Here is a 15,616-nt window from a genome sequence, read left to right as displayed (position 1 = left end):
TGAGGTAATTCACAATCAGTGTTGGGCAAGTTACTTTCAAAATGTAATATACTATATTACTAGTTACTTTCATTTGAAAGTAATAAGTTACTTTACAATATTACTTTCTGTGTAGAGTAACTTGTTACTTATTACACTACTTTTGCATTACTTTTACCAAAACAACAGCAGCAGCAGAATGACATCGCCGCCCCGGAACCATCCCAAAAAATAATTTCAACCGCCTTCAAGTCAGTGTAAACAATCCAAAATTCTAAATGTTATTATTTTCCTTTGTTATTGTCATCTATAGTGGTTATTTGCATAAAACCACACAGTTTGATTAGGAAATGATTGTATCTTTTTAAATATGTGCTTTGATTTAATAAAATGTAACTCAATTTGTAACTTGAGTTACTTGACAAAGTAACTGGTATAATATTACTGAAATCCTATTAGTAATAAGTTACTGACTGAGTTACTGCTAAAAGTAATATATTACATGTAATATGTTACTTTTGTAATGAGTTACCCCCAACACTGTTCACAATATACATATTAGTATGAATGAATGAATGAATGAATGGATGAATGAATGGTTTATTTTAATCTCTGGCCGCTCTAACACAGCCCAGCTCACCCCTTAGTAAATGCTATCAAACAGATGCGAGTTGTATGATAATAGGTACTTCTATAGAAAAAAAATTATAATAATGCTGAAATAGAAATGAATGTGCTTGTATCATGGACTGTATTGCTTGTATTAGTACTTGTTTCTCCACTGGGGGTCATAGTTTACCTACATTTTTATTTACCACTGACTGTAAGCTGTGCCTAGGTCTCTACACAAGGGCTCTGTCATGGATTGATTGTTGCTCATTTGACCCTATCAGTCAGCAGGCAAAAGAAGCTGAAAGGAGATGGTACCGATGAGGATGACAGGGCGAACTCCTGAAGTGTTGAGCAGGTTGTCGGGGACGACGACCGTCTCCCCAGCGGTGATGGGCTGCGGCTGAACGACCGCCGCTACCGGTGGCTGAGGAGTGGACATGGCTAGCACAGAGGCTGAGGGGGGGGGGGGGGGAAAGGAATGCTTCGTCAATCCTAGGATTAGTCTGCGGTCACACAGAAGCTTTGCCCAAGTCAAAATGAATAGTGTGGTTTTAAGGTTGTAGCATTTTGACGTTCGACAGAAAACACTGTGGTTTGTGTTTGCGGCTGCTGTAGCGTGGCGATAGAGATGCTGCTCACAAAGCCATCAGAAGAAGAAAAAACAGGATGACGTGAGAGGGCTATATAACCATCTTCTTCAATGATGCATTTTTTCCTAATTTCTGCAGGAAAAACTCTCTGGCCTTATCTCCATGGAGATGCTGGCTGAGTCACCCCTAACAACAGAGGATGTCTGTCGGATGTGGCGTCCTCAACCCAAAACGAGGGGGAGGGAGGCTTAGAGCACTGAGTGTCGTCAACAACACAGCCTAGGCCCCCAAGGACACAGAAACGCGCATACACACACACACGCGCACGCACACGCACGCGCACACACACACACACACACACACACACACACACACACACACACACACACACACACACACGCAGTATGTACATACACAGCAAATTGAGCAAAAAGCAGGCACATGACATAAGAGGGTCAATTCTCAACAGCGCTGCCACCATTTTGGTCTTAAAAGGCCTCCTTGCACTAATGGGACACAGCACAGAAGCATGACAGAGAGACACACCATGACCGGAAAGAACACAGAGGTAGAGGTTGGTAGAGGTTGGTAGAGGTACTTTTGTACGGCACTTTGTAGGCGGGACGTTTTACTGGTGTCATTAGGGTAGTCTCCTTCAGGCCAAAAATGGCGGCCTCCTTCAGGCCAAAATGGCAGATTTGCTGTGCGCTGACGATGCAGTGGAACAACCTATTAGCCTTCAGTTCTTAGCAATGTAAGTTCTTTGCTCATGCAGAGTGCATTGTGGCTGCGTTCAGGAACTGACCCGGAGGACAGGCTATTGGCCGGATGGCTGGAACAGGGACGGCTGTGGGTGGGACAGACACCGTCGTGTTGGGGTGCCAACTCCGATGGCGCTTCTTCGGAGGGCCGGAGTTCATGGCAGAAGAGGCTAAAACAGATGACAGATAAAACACGGTTGAAACAGAAGAAAGAGCAAAAATGTTTGATACTGCATATACTGTAAATACTAATAAACTGAAAAGAACATGCATGACATCTAATAATTTATTAGATGTCAGTTTCAGTGAGGTTGGTCCAACATAACAATAGAGCAGGACTGACCTGGGCTGTCTCCTAAGTCAGCGCTGCGAAAGCCCGGGGGCCCTAAGGACACCTGGGAGGGGCTCAGTAAGGGAGGACGCCCATCAACACCCAGGCCATTCACTGGCACACTCACCCGGAGAGCTGTGGGCACTGGACACACACACACACACACACACACACACACACACACACACACACAAGGACAAATGCACAGGTATGCACGCATTAGCACAAATACCCAAAAAATGCTTAAGAGTATATGATTGAAAACAAATTGCAGATTTGCACAGCGATCTGTCCAAATTTGTGAGCTGGGAAAAAGAAAACATGCACAGGCCGACACAGACACGTGAAAAATATGAAAGGTATTAGGATGTTTGTCTACAGAGACTGAGCAATAAATAAAAATGAGTCAGTACTAACACTAAGTTATTGATTTCCTATAGTCGAATGGCTATTGTCAATAAGCCGATTTGGCGTTTTCCAATCTCATATTATTCACTGTGTATGCATTACACTAAAACATTGATTATTATGTGTAGCCCTTGCGTGTCAATATCACAACCTTGTAAAGGAGCTAATGGATAGCAAGGCCTTAAAAAGTCATTACAGAATTCCTTCCTTCAGTATTGATCAGTGTATAGCAAGTGTGCACACATTTTATTTTTTATTTTTTTTATTTTACCTTTATTTATACAGGGAGAGTCCCTTGAGAGCAAGCTCTCATTTACAAGGGAGCCCTGGTGTACAAAGAACATATACAGCAGTTACAAAATTACAGGTTAACACAGCAGACAATAACAAGCATCAAGAGCATAATTAAATAATTTCAAATAAAACATGAACACACCTTGCGAGGAATGCTTTCTAAAAGTGCTTTAAAAGAAGCAAGCGGGATCAAATTATCCATTTTTAAGTTTTCCTGGAGCACATTCCATCTGTTGGGGGCGAACCAAGAAAAAGCGGTCTTTCCTTGTTCGGTTCGCACCCGTGGGACAGACAGTCTGATATAGGACCGCGATCGTGTTTGATAACCTCCACTGTTACAAGAAAGGAGTGCGGATAAGTAAGGTGGAAGTTTCCCAATTAATGCTTTATAAATAAATATCAGACAGTGCTGATCTCTACGCTCCGACAGGGAGGACCAACCCACATTTTCGTACAGAATACAATGATGTGTACTGAAAGCATCACCTGTAACAAAACGCAGAGCGCTATGATATACAGCATCAAGAGGCTTTAAGACGGATGGAGAGGCATACATGTAAATCACATCACCATAATCAAAAACTGACATTATCAAAGATTGGACAACAGTTTTTCTGGCCAATAGTGAAAAACAAGACTTGTTTCTATACAAAAAGCCGATTTTTCTCCTCAAATTCTTTGTGAGATGTTCTACATGTACATGAAAAGAAAGTTTGGTGTCCAACCAAATACCAAGATACTTATAAGAATGGACTAATTGAATTTGGTCGCCTTGAAGCGTACGGATACACAAATTATCATTTCTGTTTAAAGATCTTGAGAACAACATCCACTTTGTCTTAGTGGAGTTCAAAACTAATTTAAGATCGAACAGGGACCGTTGCAACGAATCAAAAGCGGCCTGCAAAGATAAGACGGCCTGTGCCGGGGTGGGTCCAAAACAATATAAGATTGTGTCGTCCGCGTAATAATGGACATTGCAGAGATCAGAAGGAAGAAAAATGTTATTTATATAAAGAGTGAACAGGATAGGCCCGGAAATGGAACCTTGGGGCACGCCCTTCCCGACGTCCAATGAAATGGATTTGATATTTTCCGCCATTACAGACTGTTTCCTTCCAGTCAGATAGTTAGTAAACCATCTGACTGAGGGGTCGTCTAATCCGATCCGATGGCACAAACACATGCACATGTGTTTGTGTATTAGAGCTGCAACAATTATTATTATTATTATTGCGATTATTAATCGATTAGTTGTCAACTACTAAATTAATTGCCAACAATATTTTTTTTATTATTATTACGGTACTCTTTTTTTAAGAAAGAAATAGTAAAAAATGCTCTGATTCCAGCTTCTTAAATGTAAATATTTCCTGGTTTCTTTACTCCTCTATGACAGTAAACTGAAGATCTTTGGGTTATGGAGAAAACAAGACATTTGAGGATGTCATCTTGGGCTTTGGGAAAAACTGATCAACATTTTTCACCATTTTCTTGACATTTTATAGACCAAACAACTAATCGATTAATCAAGAAAATAATCGACAGATGAATCGACAATGAAAATAACTCTTACTTGCAGCCCTAATGCATATGTGTGTTTGTGTATATATATGTGCTCCTCATGAGTGTGCAAAGACGCTCACATACAAGCAGACAACAGAGGTTAATTTTGGCTCCATGGCCAGCCACAGCAACATCTGCCTTATACGAACCCATGTAAACAATCTTGTCGCTAAGCAACAATTTTCAGCAAGCAGACAAGGCCATGTAAGTGTCACTGACATGAAGGCAGTCTAAATCCTTACTGAGTCAAAGCCTAGATGCAACCAATGATAGGTCTAGTCACTCGCATGTGGTCATAAGAAATCACATGCGATTTTCATTTCTATTCTATCTACCTGGGAAGATTAATAATATACCCACACTGGCAGTAAAGTACCAGAGAGTTGACTATTAGCATAGCACCGAAATAATAGTCTGAAATGAAAATGTAAAGACAAATTAGCCAACTGATAAACCAGTGTCAAGCTATTAGGCTGTATTGAAAAAAAAGAGCTTCACCTATTGGTAGACTCTTGGTCCCTGGTGTGGAGGCCAGAGGTTTAAGGAAACTGCAGTCCCTGCCCAGCTCCTGGCCTCCAAAAAACACAGAGGAGGCTTGAGTTGTTCTGGTGGGAGGAGAATCTGGAGGGAGACACAAGAGATGGACATTAGTACTATCCAATCACAAACAATCGCTCATACATTCTATCCCTCTCATGCGTGTCTCATGTGTGAAGTCCACCTGTCCACTAACAACTGTGGCTATGAATCTGTGGGACGAGAAACTCAAACTACAACCTGAAGAACCGTGTGACTTAGCAAACGCCCACCGTCCCCCTGTCCGGTCACTGCAGCCCTCACGTCGCTATCAAACAAATCGCTAATGCTAACAAACCATCTGTTTTTGTATCCCAGGTCAATTACACAACAGCAAATAGATAATAAACTCTCCTTTTCCTCGACGGAGTGCTAGACAAACAAAGTAATTTGGCGTAGAAGAGGAGAGGGGGATATTGTGGTGAACAGTCCCTCTGCCTCCTACGTGAGCACCGTCTTCTGGGAGCAGGAAGTACTGCACCTCAAGGTCGTGGTCAGGAGAGTGCAAGCAAGATGTATGGCAACAATGAGACCTGCAGCTCAACTGCCTAACACATTAACATGTGAGATCACTGGTGACAGGCTCTGAGAGCTTCCAGGTCCAGAACAAATCAATAGCCTAAGCCCCAGAGTGCTTTTTCAATCAGAGAGAGAGAGAGAACTGGCCGTCTCGTTGTGTGCGAGGTCAGTGAGGAACAAGATCTGCTTGAAGAGGAGCAGAATCTGTTTAATATTCATATGATGTTCGCTTGGAGAAGGGAGGGGAGCTGGAGTGTTTTGAAAATATGAGAGAAAAATCTGATCTAAGGCAACATGACCTCTACAGATACTTTCAACTAAGGGAATATTATATAAAAAAAAAATCAAAGCAGACCCTTCCAAGGAAGTGAATGGTGTCATCCAAATCATAACTAAAGCATATAAGGAGAGTAACATAAGAGTGATTTCATTTATATCAAGGATTGGGCACTAATGATAAGCACTCAACTGATTACCGTATATAAAGGTGAAATGGGAGAAAGAGCTTAATGTTGAAATTTCAGATTCACGGACCTGGAGGGAGTTCTCATGGAAAAATCACATCGTTTTTTATTATTACACAGAGTGAAAAGTATTCTCATATTTTTTGGGGGGAAATGTCAGAAAATAAGTAAGTTTTAGAAAATGATATCTGATGAGCTTCAGCAAATACTAGGATATAAGATCCCTGAGAGTTGTTTGGTACTTTATCTCTGTAATTTTTCTGATGAAACTGTTTCAGGAATACTGCTAGTAGCAACCAAAAAAGCGATCACTAGGAGATGGGGAAGGGAAATAGCACTGACAAAATGCCAAAGGCTAACAATTGTGGAAGAACTTTTTTTAATGGAAAGGACTGACACATCCGGAGACTACAGGAAGAACAACTGGAGAGTAAATGGGGAAAATGGACCTTGTACAAGACTCAAAAAGACGACACTGGAAAGGAGTTGTAATGTGTAATGAAAGACATATCACAAGCACTTTTTTCCTCTTGTTTTTCTGTGTGTAGATGTGTCATTTTATTTGTTGTCAATAAAGATTTAAGTGGGGGGTGAAATCATATGATACAGCCAGGGGCGTTTTTTACCTCAACAAAACAGAGGCTTTTATCATTATTAGGCCATGTCCACACGGAGACGAGTTTAGGTGTATCCGCTAAAGTTTTTTGTCATATAGACGTTTCGTCCAGATGGAACCGCGTTCTGGGACTATACGTTCTGGGAGTATACGCTCATTTTTCAAAACGGGTCCCAGAGTGATTAAATCTGAAGACGCCACCCTTGCATTTCCGTGTTTACAACCCATACGCATCTTTCCTGAAACGATGACGCCATAGCCCCACCTCTCTCCACCAGCAACAATAATCATGGCAGTAACGTTCGTGCTACAGCAGTGGGAATCTTGCAGCAAAATATAATGCTCCTCTATTACCACCGTCAGCAACAAGTGGACACGGAGAACAGCGTGTAGCCTACAACATCCTCAGGGCTCCACACAGCTGACTCTTCCCATCCACCCCTCCCCTCCCTTCATCGGATATTTCCCAGAAGGCTTAGCGGCGGCTACATTTTTACAATAACACAAACAAAATCAGACTTAACATGTTAGATAGAAATTATATTTATTTTTAATACAACATGCAATTCTGGAATATTTTAATATTGGACAAAATGAAATGAAATGAAATGTAAACCCTGAATGTAACCAACATACTCTCTTGCCCTATATATAGCCCTCGTAAATACAACGTGAATAGGGAAGTGAGAGGTTTGAGGAACACACAGGTTGCACTGTGATGTCTGTGATATCCGCTCGTGTCCACTCCAACAAGACTTTAGCTTACTTGACGCGACTTTTTCCAATAAAAACACATTTATGCCATGAGTTTATATAATGTATATTTATGTTGCATCATTTAGCCTGTGCTGTGATGTGCAGGAGCGGCCAATACGCTGGGATGTGTTTGCAACATGTCTAAAGATCATGGAAGTGGATGATATCAGGAACGTCACCGATAGTTAACGTTCTATATTGTAGGCTACAGGGAGACCATCAGCCCTGCTGAACAGCTCTGCATTTGCCTGTATACTGTAGGTTTCATCATTTTATTCATGACATGGCAAACCTCCCCGCAAAGCCAAGGGTTTAAGCTGCTGCTACAGTGAGATACACATTATAGACTGTGCGCCCCTAGAGGTTGTATGCCATTATTGACGAGATTGTCTTTCTCTGTTATTCTACAGCGGTTTCAGTGGTTTCATGTGGATACACACATTTCTTGAAACGTTTCCATGTTTATGGAAAACTTTTCTGAAACGAAAAAAAAAAAGATAGCTTCCGTCTCCGTGTGGACATGGCCTTAGACAGGCCGTGAGTTATTTTGGCAGGGCCACAGAGGCTAAAATGAAACAATTTAGCAGTATTCTGTAAAGAATTGTGCTGCTCAAATTTATACAATTGCCTTTTCAGATTAATAACCTATAAATATTACTGGTGGTAGTGGCAACTGACATCAGATACTACTACTACTACTACTACTACTACTACAACTACTACTACTACTAATAATAACAATTAATATCTTTATTATTGGTAACATATATAGAATATACTGGTCATAGGTTTTGCAAACAAAGCATCTTTGCATCAAAACCGAATGCCACAAAAGTGAATAAAAAAGTCATTTGTCATGTATTGACTTACAACTGCTATATAGCTATACTATCAGCATATTCCATTAAATGCAACGTCTCTTTTTGGTGATACTGTATTTTAATACTTTTTATTTGAGTTTATTTTAGGCTCATTTTCCTGTAATTCTGCCATATTTGTTTCCCTGGCGTTTTATTCGGGCCGCGTTATTTACGCGTACAGACAGCACTCGTCAGTTATTGCTAGAGATCCAGGCAATAATTGAGAGCCTCGTTTTATTCGAGTTTTACGGTCATTGGGTGCACCAGCCAAACGACTCTAGTTTTTAGTATACTCATCCAGCAGAAAAGTTCATTCATGTCATTCTTGTGCAGAAAGTGCAGATAATAGTGTTGTACTGGCAGGTGAGTGATGTGAGTCTCACCTGAGAGGGAGAAGGGAGAGGAGCTGTGTCCGTTGGTGCCTCCGTTCTCCTTGCTGCTGAGAGAGGAGGACGAGCTGGGCTTGGAGGTCGAGGCACTGCTGGAGAACTGACGGGTTTTACAGTCTGGGGATCGACAAGGAGGAGTTAAAAAAACATAACGATAGTGAATTGACTAATTACTGAAATTTCACATCTGCACAGGACACACAGTTTGAGTTGGGTTGATGTGACGCGGTGTATGCAACAGCACAAGATCTTCAGACAAAATCGAAAAAGTGGTCTGACCTTTCCAGCAGATGAGGGGTCCTTTGCACAGAGCACCGTGTGAATTCTTCACCAGGTAGTGTTTTAAGTGCTTCTGCTTCTTGGGCTGGGTGGACAGCTTCAGGTTGATGTGGTTTGAAAACTCTGTGAAGTATCGGAAGCCCTTCTCCCCGCAGCCCACGCAGTTTCCAGAAAACCCTGGGAGTGACGCAATTAAAAAAAACCAATCAGATTTTTATTTTTTTTACAATCAGGATGATAACAGGCCAATGAAAACAGGCTGAAGCGCTCAACAAAGAAGGGTAATAAGATACTACAGCATCAAACGAATATCCAATCTCTTCAGGATGTTACATCCTGAAGAATGCCATTGCTAACGTAAGAATAGCAGATATTAATTTCACAGGGATCTTAAAGCAATGATGATAGCTATCCGTCTCCCTCCGCTTTCATCTGGGACCATGGGTACAGACTGACCTAAAAGTGCATTTTTCCCATTCTCATCAGGCAGAAAGCGCCGGTCCACGGCACACGCCAGGATGTGCTCGGGGACGCTGGGGGACTTGGCGCCGACCAGCTCGAAGCCCGCTGGGACTTCGATGGACTCCGTTGCTATGGAGACCAGGCGAAGGTCCTTGCCGGCCTGACAGAAACCTGAGGAGGGAGAGAGAGTTTCAGTGAGAGGAGGAAGCAGTCACGGTAGTTGAAGGAATAGACCAAGATTTGGGGAGATTGGCTGGTGGTCAGCTTACCTGGACAGTGATGAGAGTACAGACACTAAAATCATCCCATGTGTCCCCGGTAGATTGTTTGCTAGGTGCTCCATCCTAAGGCTTTAGCATGCATTGTGTTGACAGCGGGGTTTGGTCGTATTGAGGCCAATGCAGAAGTACTAAAAACTGCACTTCCTCGAATGGCCACTTGAGGCTGGCTCCAAAAGGGAGTCACTCTCCATTCACGAGTTCACAGCAAAAATAAACATGTTTACAGCCTGGTTCAATAAACGGTTTTGGTCTCTATAGCTAATTTCACCTTTCATGACAACTGTACGGGGGTGGGTTTTTATATAACTCACCCATTTAGAGTCAAAGAAACGATAGAAAACACTGTTTGGGGCGTGATTGACAGGTCGCCTGTCCAGCTCGCCGATCACGGACCAATAGCAGGTGGTGCTGCGGCTCTGGGAAACCCCCTCTCGTCCTAATATGGCTACAAATATGTCACTTCTGGCTCCAAAAAAACAAGATGGCTGCGGCCAAAATGCCAAACCCGAGGCTTCAAAATGGGAGTCCACAAATCAATGGGTGACGTCGGTCACACTCATTCATTACGTCCATCTTTTTTACAGTCTATAGTTGACAGTAGGCAACTAGCGTTATCTCAAAGGTGAGAAAATAGGAACTCAAACTTCTTAAGCGTTTTCTGAAAATGGCGATTTTTAAAAATCGCTGAACACAAAGTTCACAGTTTCATAAAGTTTTGTTAACCACAGAGACAGATTTCAGGCATCTAACCAAAATCCCCATACAAAATTCCCATCGACTTCCAGACGAGGGAACCAGCGCGATGCTAACTTCTGGGTTGGCCTACTAAAATACATCATCATTAAAGTACTGAGTACTCTCTATATAGCTGATGTATTTTGCGAAGGCTTATTTGGGGAACTATTTCAGGTGAGCAACCATGTATTTATCCGATGATTTTGGTGTCCATGTTCTCATCTAAGTTGACCGACTCTACTAAAAAGTACAAACGCACAGGGTAAAGTGACATTAGTACTGCACAGTATGCAGGCCAGGCCTGGGAGGGTGTGGCGGCCGGGTGGGCGGGCGTACCGTCCAGTGTGCAGCAGCCGTCGGGGGCGGGAGCCTGCAGGTAGGGCAGGGGGGGGCTGCTGGTGTCAGAGTCCTCCTCCTCCTCAGGCTCCTCGGGCTCGTTGTGTCCGTTCAGCAGCTCGTGGCCCGCGGGCTCCGCGCCCTGCAGAGACAGCTCCGCCTTCGACTTCATGTCTGACGGACATACAGTACCAGATCACAGCATTTTTACATACTCTACATCAGGGGTTCCCAACCTTTTTTTGTGCCAAGAACCGGTAGATACATGGAAAAAAAAGTCACGGACCGGTTGTCAATTTTAATGGTTTTAGTTACATATATATTTACTCACCAGGTGGCGACAAAGGGTAAATAACAGCCTTTTGTGTTGTACCGTATGTAGCCTATACAGTATTTATGTTTTTGTTTTAATTACAAATATAAATAAACGTCAACTTGAAACTATGTTTCAACTACCACGCACAGCCTATAATATTATAGCCTGTTTATTAAAAAAAAAAAAAAAAATTGGGACCGGCTCGCGGCCCGGTACCAAATGCGTTGCGGCCCGGTACCGGTCCGCGGCCTGGTGGTTGGGGACCACTGCTCTACATGACTTACTGTAGTTGAATTTTGATAGTTGTAGACTAGCACATGCTTCCTCCGATACATTCTTTTCACAGTGAGGCGTTTCACTGGCAGGACGTAGCATGTGGGAGGATCACGCAATTCCACCAGTTCCCCTCTCCCATGAACAGGTGCCCCGACCGACCAGAGGAGGCACTATTGCAGCGACCAGGACACATACCCTTAATCCGGCTTCCCACCCACAGACACGTCCAATTGTGTCTGTATGAATACCCGACAAAGCCGGAGATAACACGGGGGCTCGAACCTGCGACTCTCGTGTTGGTAGAGCATGTGTGTGTGTGAAGGTGTGTGTGTGTGTGTGTGTGTGTGTGTGTGTGTGTGTGTGTGTGTGTGTGGAGTGGATGACATCACAATGCAGTGGATGATGTCACATATATCCTGGTCACAGCTATTGCAAATTTGTGCTTGTTTATTATTATATTGCTTTTATCCTCCATCTTATCTTTTATCTTGTGGTGGCTTATTGTTTTTTTTTTTTCTACTTTAACGAGTATGTTTGTTTTCATTCGATTGCTAAAGGGAATAGATTAAGTACCAATGATTCTTATTATTATCGTCATTATGTTTTGTAGCAGAGCTCTTCACAAAAATGTTAGTCCTTTTAAGCAGTCATAAACCTCTGACCTAAAAGTGATTGCGCTGTAAAAGTGTAGTCTTGCTATTTTAGAGCAATAATGAAGCACTTTTAATTATACTACAGCCGATATTCTGACAGTCAATTACTCGTTTAAAAATAGTATTTCTCTGCACGGAGAAGCTCAGCTCCCACTCTGTGGGAATCCCCAGGCACTACCGCACTCCGCCCACTGCACCCCACAGTATTGCACCTAATATGTATTTAATGAATTATTTATATATATATAGTATTTAATGGGCGAAGTAATAACTGTGTAACGTGAAAAATTAAAATTATTCGTATTCCCCGGTCTCTCTCGTGTTCTTTAATCCTATAACAGAGATCTTTCCTGCGTGGACTTTGCCTGTTGAGTCTTTGCAGTCAGATGTCTCTTACCTTCCACGTTAGCAGGATACTGCTCGGGCGGCTCGAGATAGAGCTGAGTGAAGATGGGCTGTGGGTCGCCGCTGCTCGAGCGCAGCGACGCCTCAATAGAGTTATGGAGAGCCTCTTCGAATCGAGCAGACTTCAGCTGCCCGGCGTATGAATTCCCCATGATCTGAAATCAGGGAAAAAAGGGTGGCATGAATGAACACAGGCAGACAGACACTCGTGGTAACTGCTCATCCCGTTACATTGATTAGTAGCTGATACAAGAACGGCAAGCTGTACAAGTCAGCAAAGGACTAAAGCTGTACAAGTCAGCAAAGGACTAAAGCTGTACAAGTCAGCAAAAGGACTAAAGGCTGAAATATACTTCCGCGTCCACCTCAACTTGGAGCCTTGCCTTGGAGCTGGTCCTATACACTCGAACGTCAGCTTGACGAGGGGTCGCAGGGGGGTCCCCAGCAAAATGAGTAAATTGTGTGATTTCACTAGGATTTCAATGAATAGAAGACTAGAGTATATTATACTCGTCGAGTCACATTTTCAAGGAGTTGCACGCAGGCTGCGCCGCGGAAGTATATCAAGGCCTTTACAGATGCAGGCTTTCTTACATGGCACACACACACACACACACACACACACAAACCCAAACATAGTGGCCAAGGTCAATGGCCTTCCCTATGTTTCGCCTCTTTCTTCTTGTGTGTGTCACCGTGCCTGCCCTGCCCCCGTGCCCCGTCATACCCCCCCCCCCCCCCCCCCCCCCAGCCCCACTGTCCACTCAGGACATCTGCCCCCCCATGCCCCGTCATACCCCCCCCCCCCACTGTCCACTCAGGACATCTGCTGTGTGGGCTGCCTGCCTGGCTCTCTGCTGGCAGGTGGCAGCTGGACACAGCACTACGCATGTGGCCTGGTCACCACAATGACCAGGAGAGAAGGACTGAGAGAGACAGAGGGGGGCAGAGAGAGAAGCAAAGAAAGAAAGAAAGAAAGAAAGAAAGAAAGAAAGAAAGAAAGAAAGAAAGAAAGAAAGAAAGGAGAACACTATGCCATGGCGTGATGCAGCCCATCATGAAGTGAACTCCATGAACCATTTTTCAATGTTCTTCTCAAAGCATTTCACAATCTGTGTTTTACATACCAAGCAGTAATCCAGAGTGTTGGACTGTGTGGGATGGGAAGCTGGAAAGCCAAGAAGAAGAAGCAGGAAAAAAGGGGCTTCTTTGGCTTCGTTCCTGACATGCTCTTGGCCTGGAATGCCTCCTGTGTTTGTCCTTGAGCTACTTGTGCCTGCTGTTGACTCTGTGTTGTGCTCCATGTACACAACAGCAGCCAAGTGGAGGCCCAGGTTGAAGGCTTCAGCTGTTTGCGACTCTCTCCGAGAGCCTTTGCAGCTGTGGGGGAGCACTTAGATGACAAGCTAACGTGTTCAAGCTGTTGTGTTTGGACTATGGTGAGATACGAGTGACCTAAAGATCTCTCATAAATGTTCTCCGACCTTTAGTAATGGATTAACCAACTTCACACCGGCCTTACTGCCCCTGAAGCACGTCCTCCAAGGGGTGATATATTATGCACGTTAGAGGTGTTACTGTTCTGACTCAGCTATTTCAGGTGGCCATTGTAAATAAGAATTTGTTCTTAATGACTTACCTGGTTAAATAAAGGTGAAATAAAATAAAAAATAAAGCTATTTATGTCTGCATTTTGTTTGGGCAGATTCTGGTTGTGCCATCACTCACACGGGGCTTATTCAAAAACTTGCCTTCTTTGTCCTTTGTTCAAAAATCAGTTCTAATCAGACTATTCATCTTTTCATGTTTTTCTGATGAAGCATTGACTTCAGAAACATATTCTTTGGACTTTAAATGGATAAAAACACAAATTATACTTCACAAAATCTGAAATAATTTGATTTCAAATTTAGGCTATTCGGCGTTTTGTTTTTTGTTTTTTCTTAAAAGAAGGTCAAAAAGTAAAGTGATTTTTTTTAAATACATAATATATAGCAGCAACTGCTTTTTACTCAACTAACCCAAAAGCCACTCTCCAATAGCTGTGGCCATTGCACTATAACTTTGCACAAACACTGCAAATGAATGTTCATCTTATCTTTTCCTATTCCGATAAACTTGTTTATTTGGGCTTGGCAAGCTGATGGTCACTTTTATATTACATTGGCAAGATGCCTGTTGGCTAGAGGGAGCGGGCGCGTCACCTGGCGTAGCACAGAAGGGATATAGCCTGTGCTCCGGCCGCGGCGTTGTTTAAAAGGTGGCTTAGCTCAGTGCATGAGACTATCCATGTGGAAATGCTGGATGCGCTGAGTGTCTGAGCTCAGCACATTCACATGATTTCTTGGGAGCCTCAGTGTCCCATAGGGTACCGTTAGGGTTAGGCCAGTACCATCCCCTGTTGGTGATTCCTTAAAAACTCCAGCTCATAAAGAGAGGAGAGGAAATATCTTCATCGCTTCATTGCGGAGAGCCGTCAAACTGCTTTAAATATATTCCAGTTGTTCAGATACCAACAAGCAGCTAATCAATGTCCTCATTTCCTTTGCTTTGCTTTCTGTAATGTTAGAGTCCGTATCAACGTGTCATCATGTGCAGGAAGACACGTCTTCATTTACGCATTCACAATCTCAAGTATGCACCTTGGAGGAGGCCAGGCACATAACTCCAGCACTTAAATAAGCACAATAACCAAACAAATTTGATATTTCACACATAAATTATTGTTCATTTGAATGATAAAAAGGCTAAAAATGGGGAGGGGGGGGGGCATGTTTCAGGGTTAGGGTTTGGTTGGGTTATGCTTAGTTCACACCAAAAGCATCTCAGAAGCAGCGCGTCACGGCAGCATCGAGCAGCGTCGAGCAGGAGCCCTTGCCATTCACACCAGAAGCGGTCTGTTTTGCTCCACGCCCCGGTCTGTTTCGCCCCCGCCCCGCGCTGCCCTGCCCCCGCTCACAACTTGCGTTGACTTCACGCCTGGCTGCTCGCACTGCACGCTTGAAAAATAGGACCAGACGCCGAAAGCATCGCTGCGGCACGCGCGCCGCGTCCGCTTCAGCGAGGCGACGCGCTGCGGCCGGTGGGATCGGTCTCGCCTGTTACAAGGACGCTGAAATGAAACGTCGCCGTAGGATAGGCGTCTGGTGTGT

At 43.5% G+C, this 15,616-nt stretch overlaps 1 protein-coding gene across 1 annotated transcript in view; it reads right to left on the bottom strand.

The window, feature by feature from the left end:
* LOC310792342 (GREB1-like protein) overlaps positions 1–12,616 on the bottom strand; it is a gene marked incomplete at both ends in the record, with an annotated part of 32,785 nt that extends 20,169 nt beyond the window's left edge. The window contains 9 exons of the mRNA XM_083654064.1: positions 907–1,044; positions 1,987–2,112; positions 2,286–2,417; positions 5,040–5,162; positions 8,716–8,838; positions 9,001–9,177; positions 9,457–9,633; positions 10,815–10,988; positions 12,457–12,616. Of these exons, the coding sequence (XP_083510190.1) occupies positions 907–1,044; positions 1,987–2,112; positions 2,286–2,417; positions 5,040–5,162; positions 8,716–8,838; positions 9,001–9,177; positions 9,457–9,633; positions 10,815–10,988; positions 12,457–12,616 (1,330 nt within the window). The remainder of the gene's footprint in view (positions 1–906; positions 1,045–1,986; positions 2,113–2,285; positions 2,418–5,039; positions 5,163–8,715; positions 8,839–9,000; positions 9,178–9,456; positions 9,634–10,814; positions 10,989–12,456) is intronic.
* Between the last annotated feature and the right edge of the window lie 3,000 nt (positions 12,617–15,616).

This window comes from Poromitra crassiceps (assembly GCF_964638095.1).
Source record: "Poromitra crassiceps genome assembly, chromosome: 17".
NCBI lineage: Eukaryota > Metazoa > Chordata > Actinopteri > Beryciformes > Melamphaidae > Poromitra > Poromitra crassiceps.
Note: the sequence above shows the minus strand (reverse complement) of the source record. Positions and strands in the feature narration are given on the sequence as shown.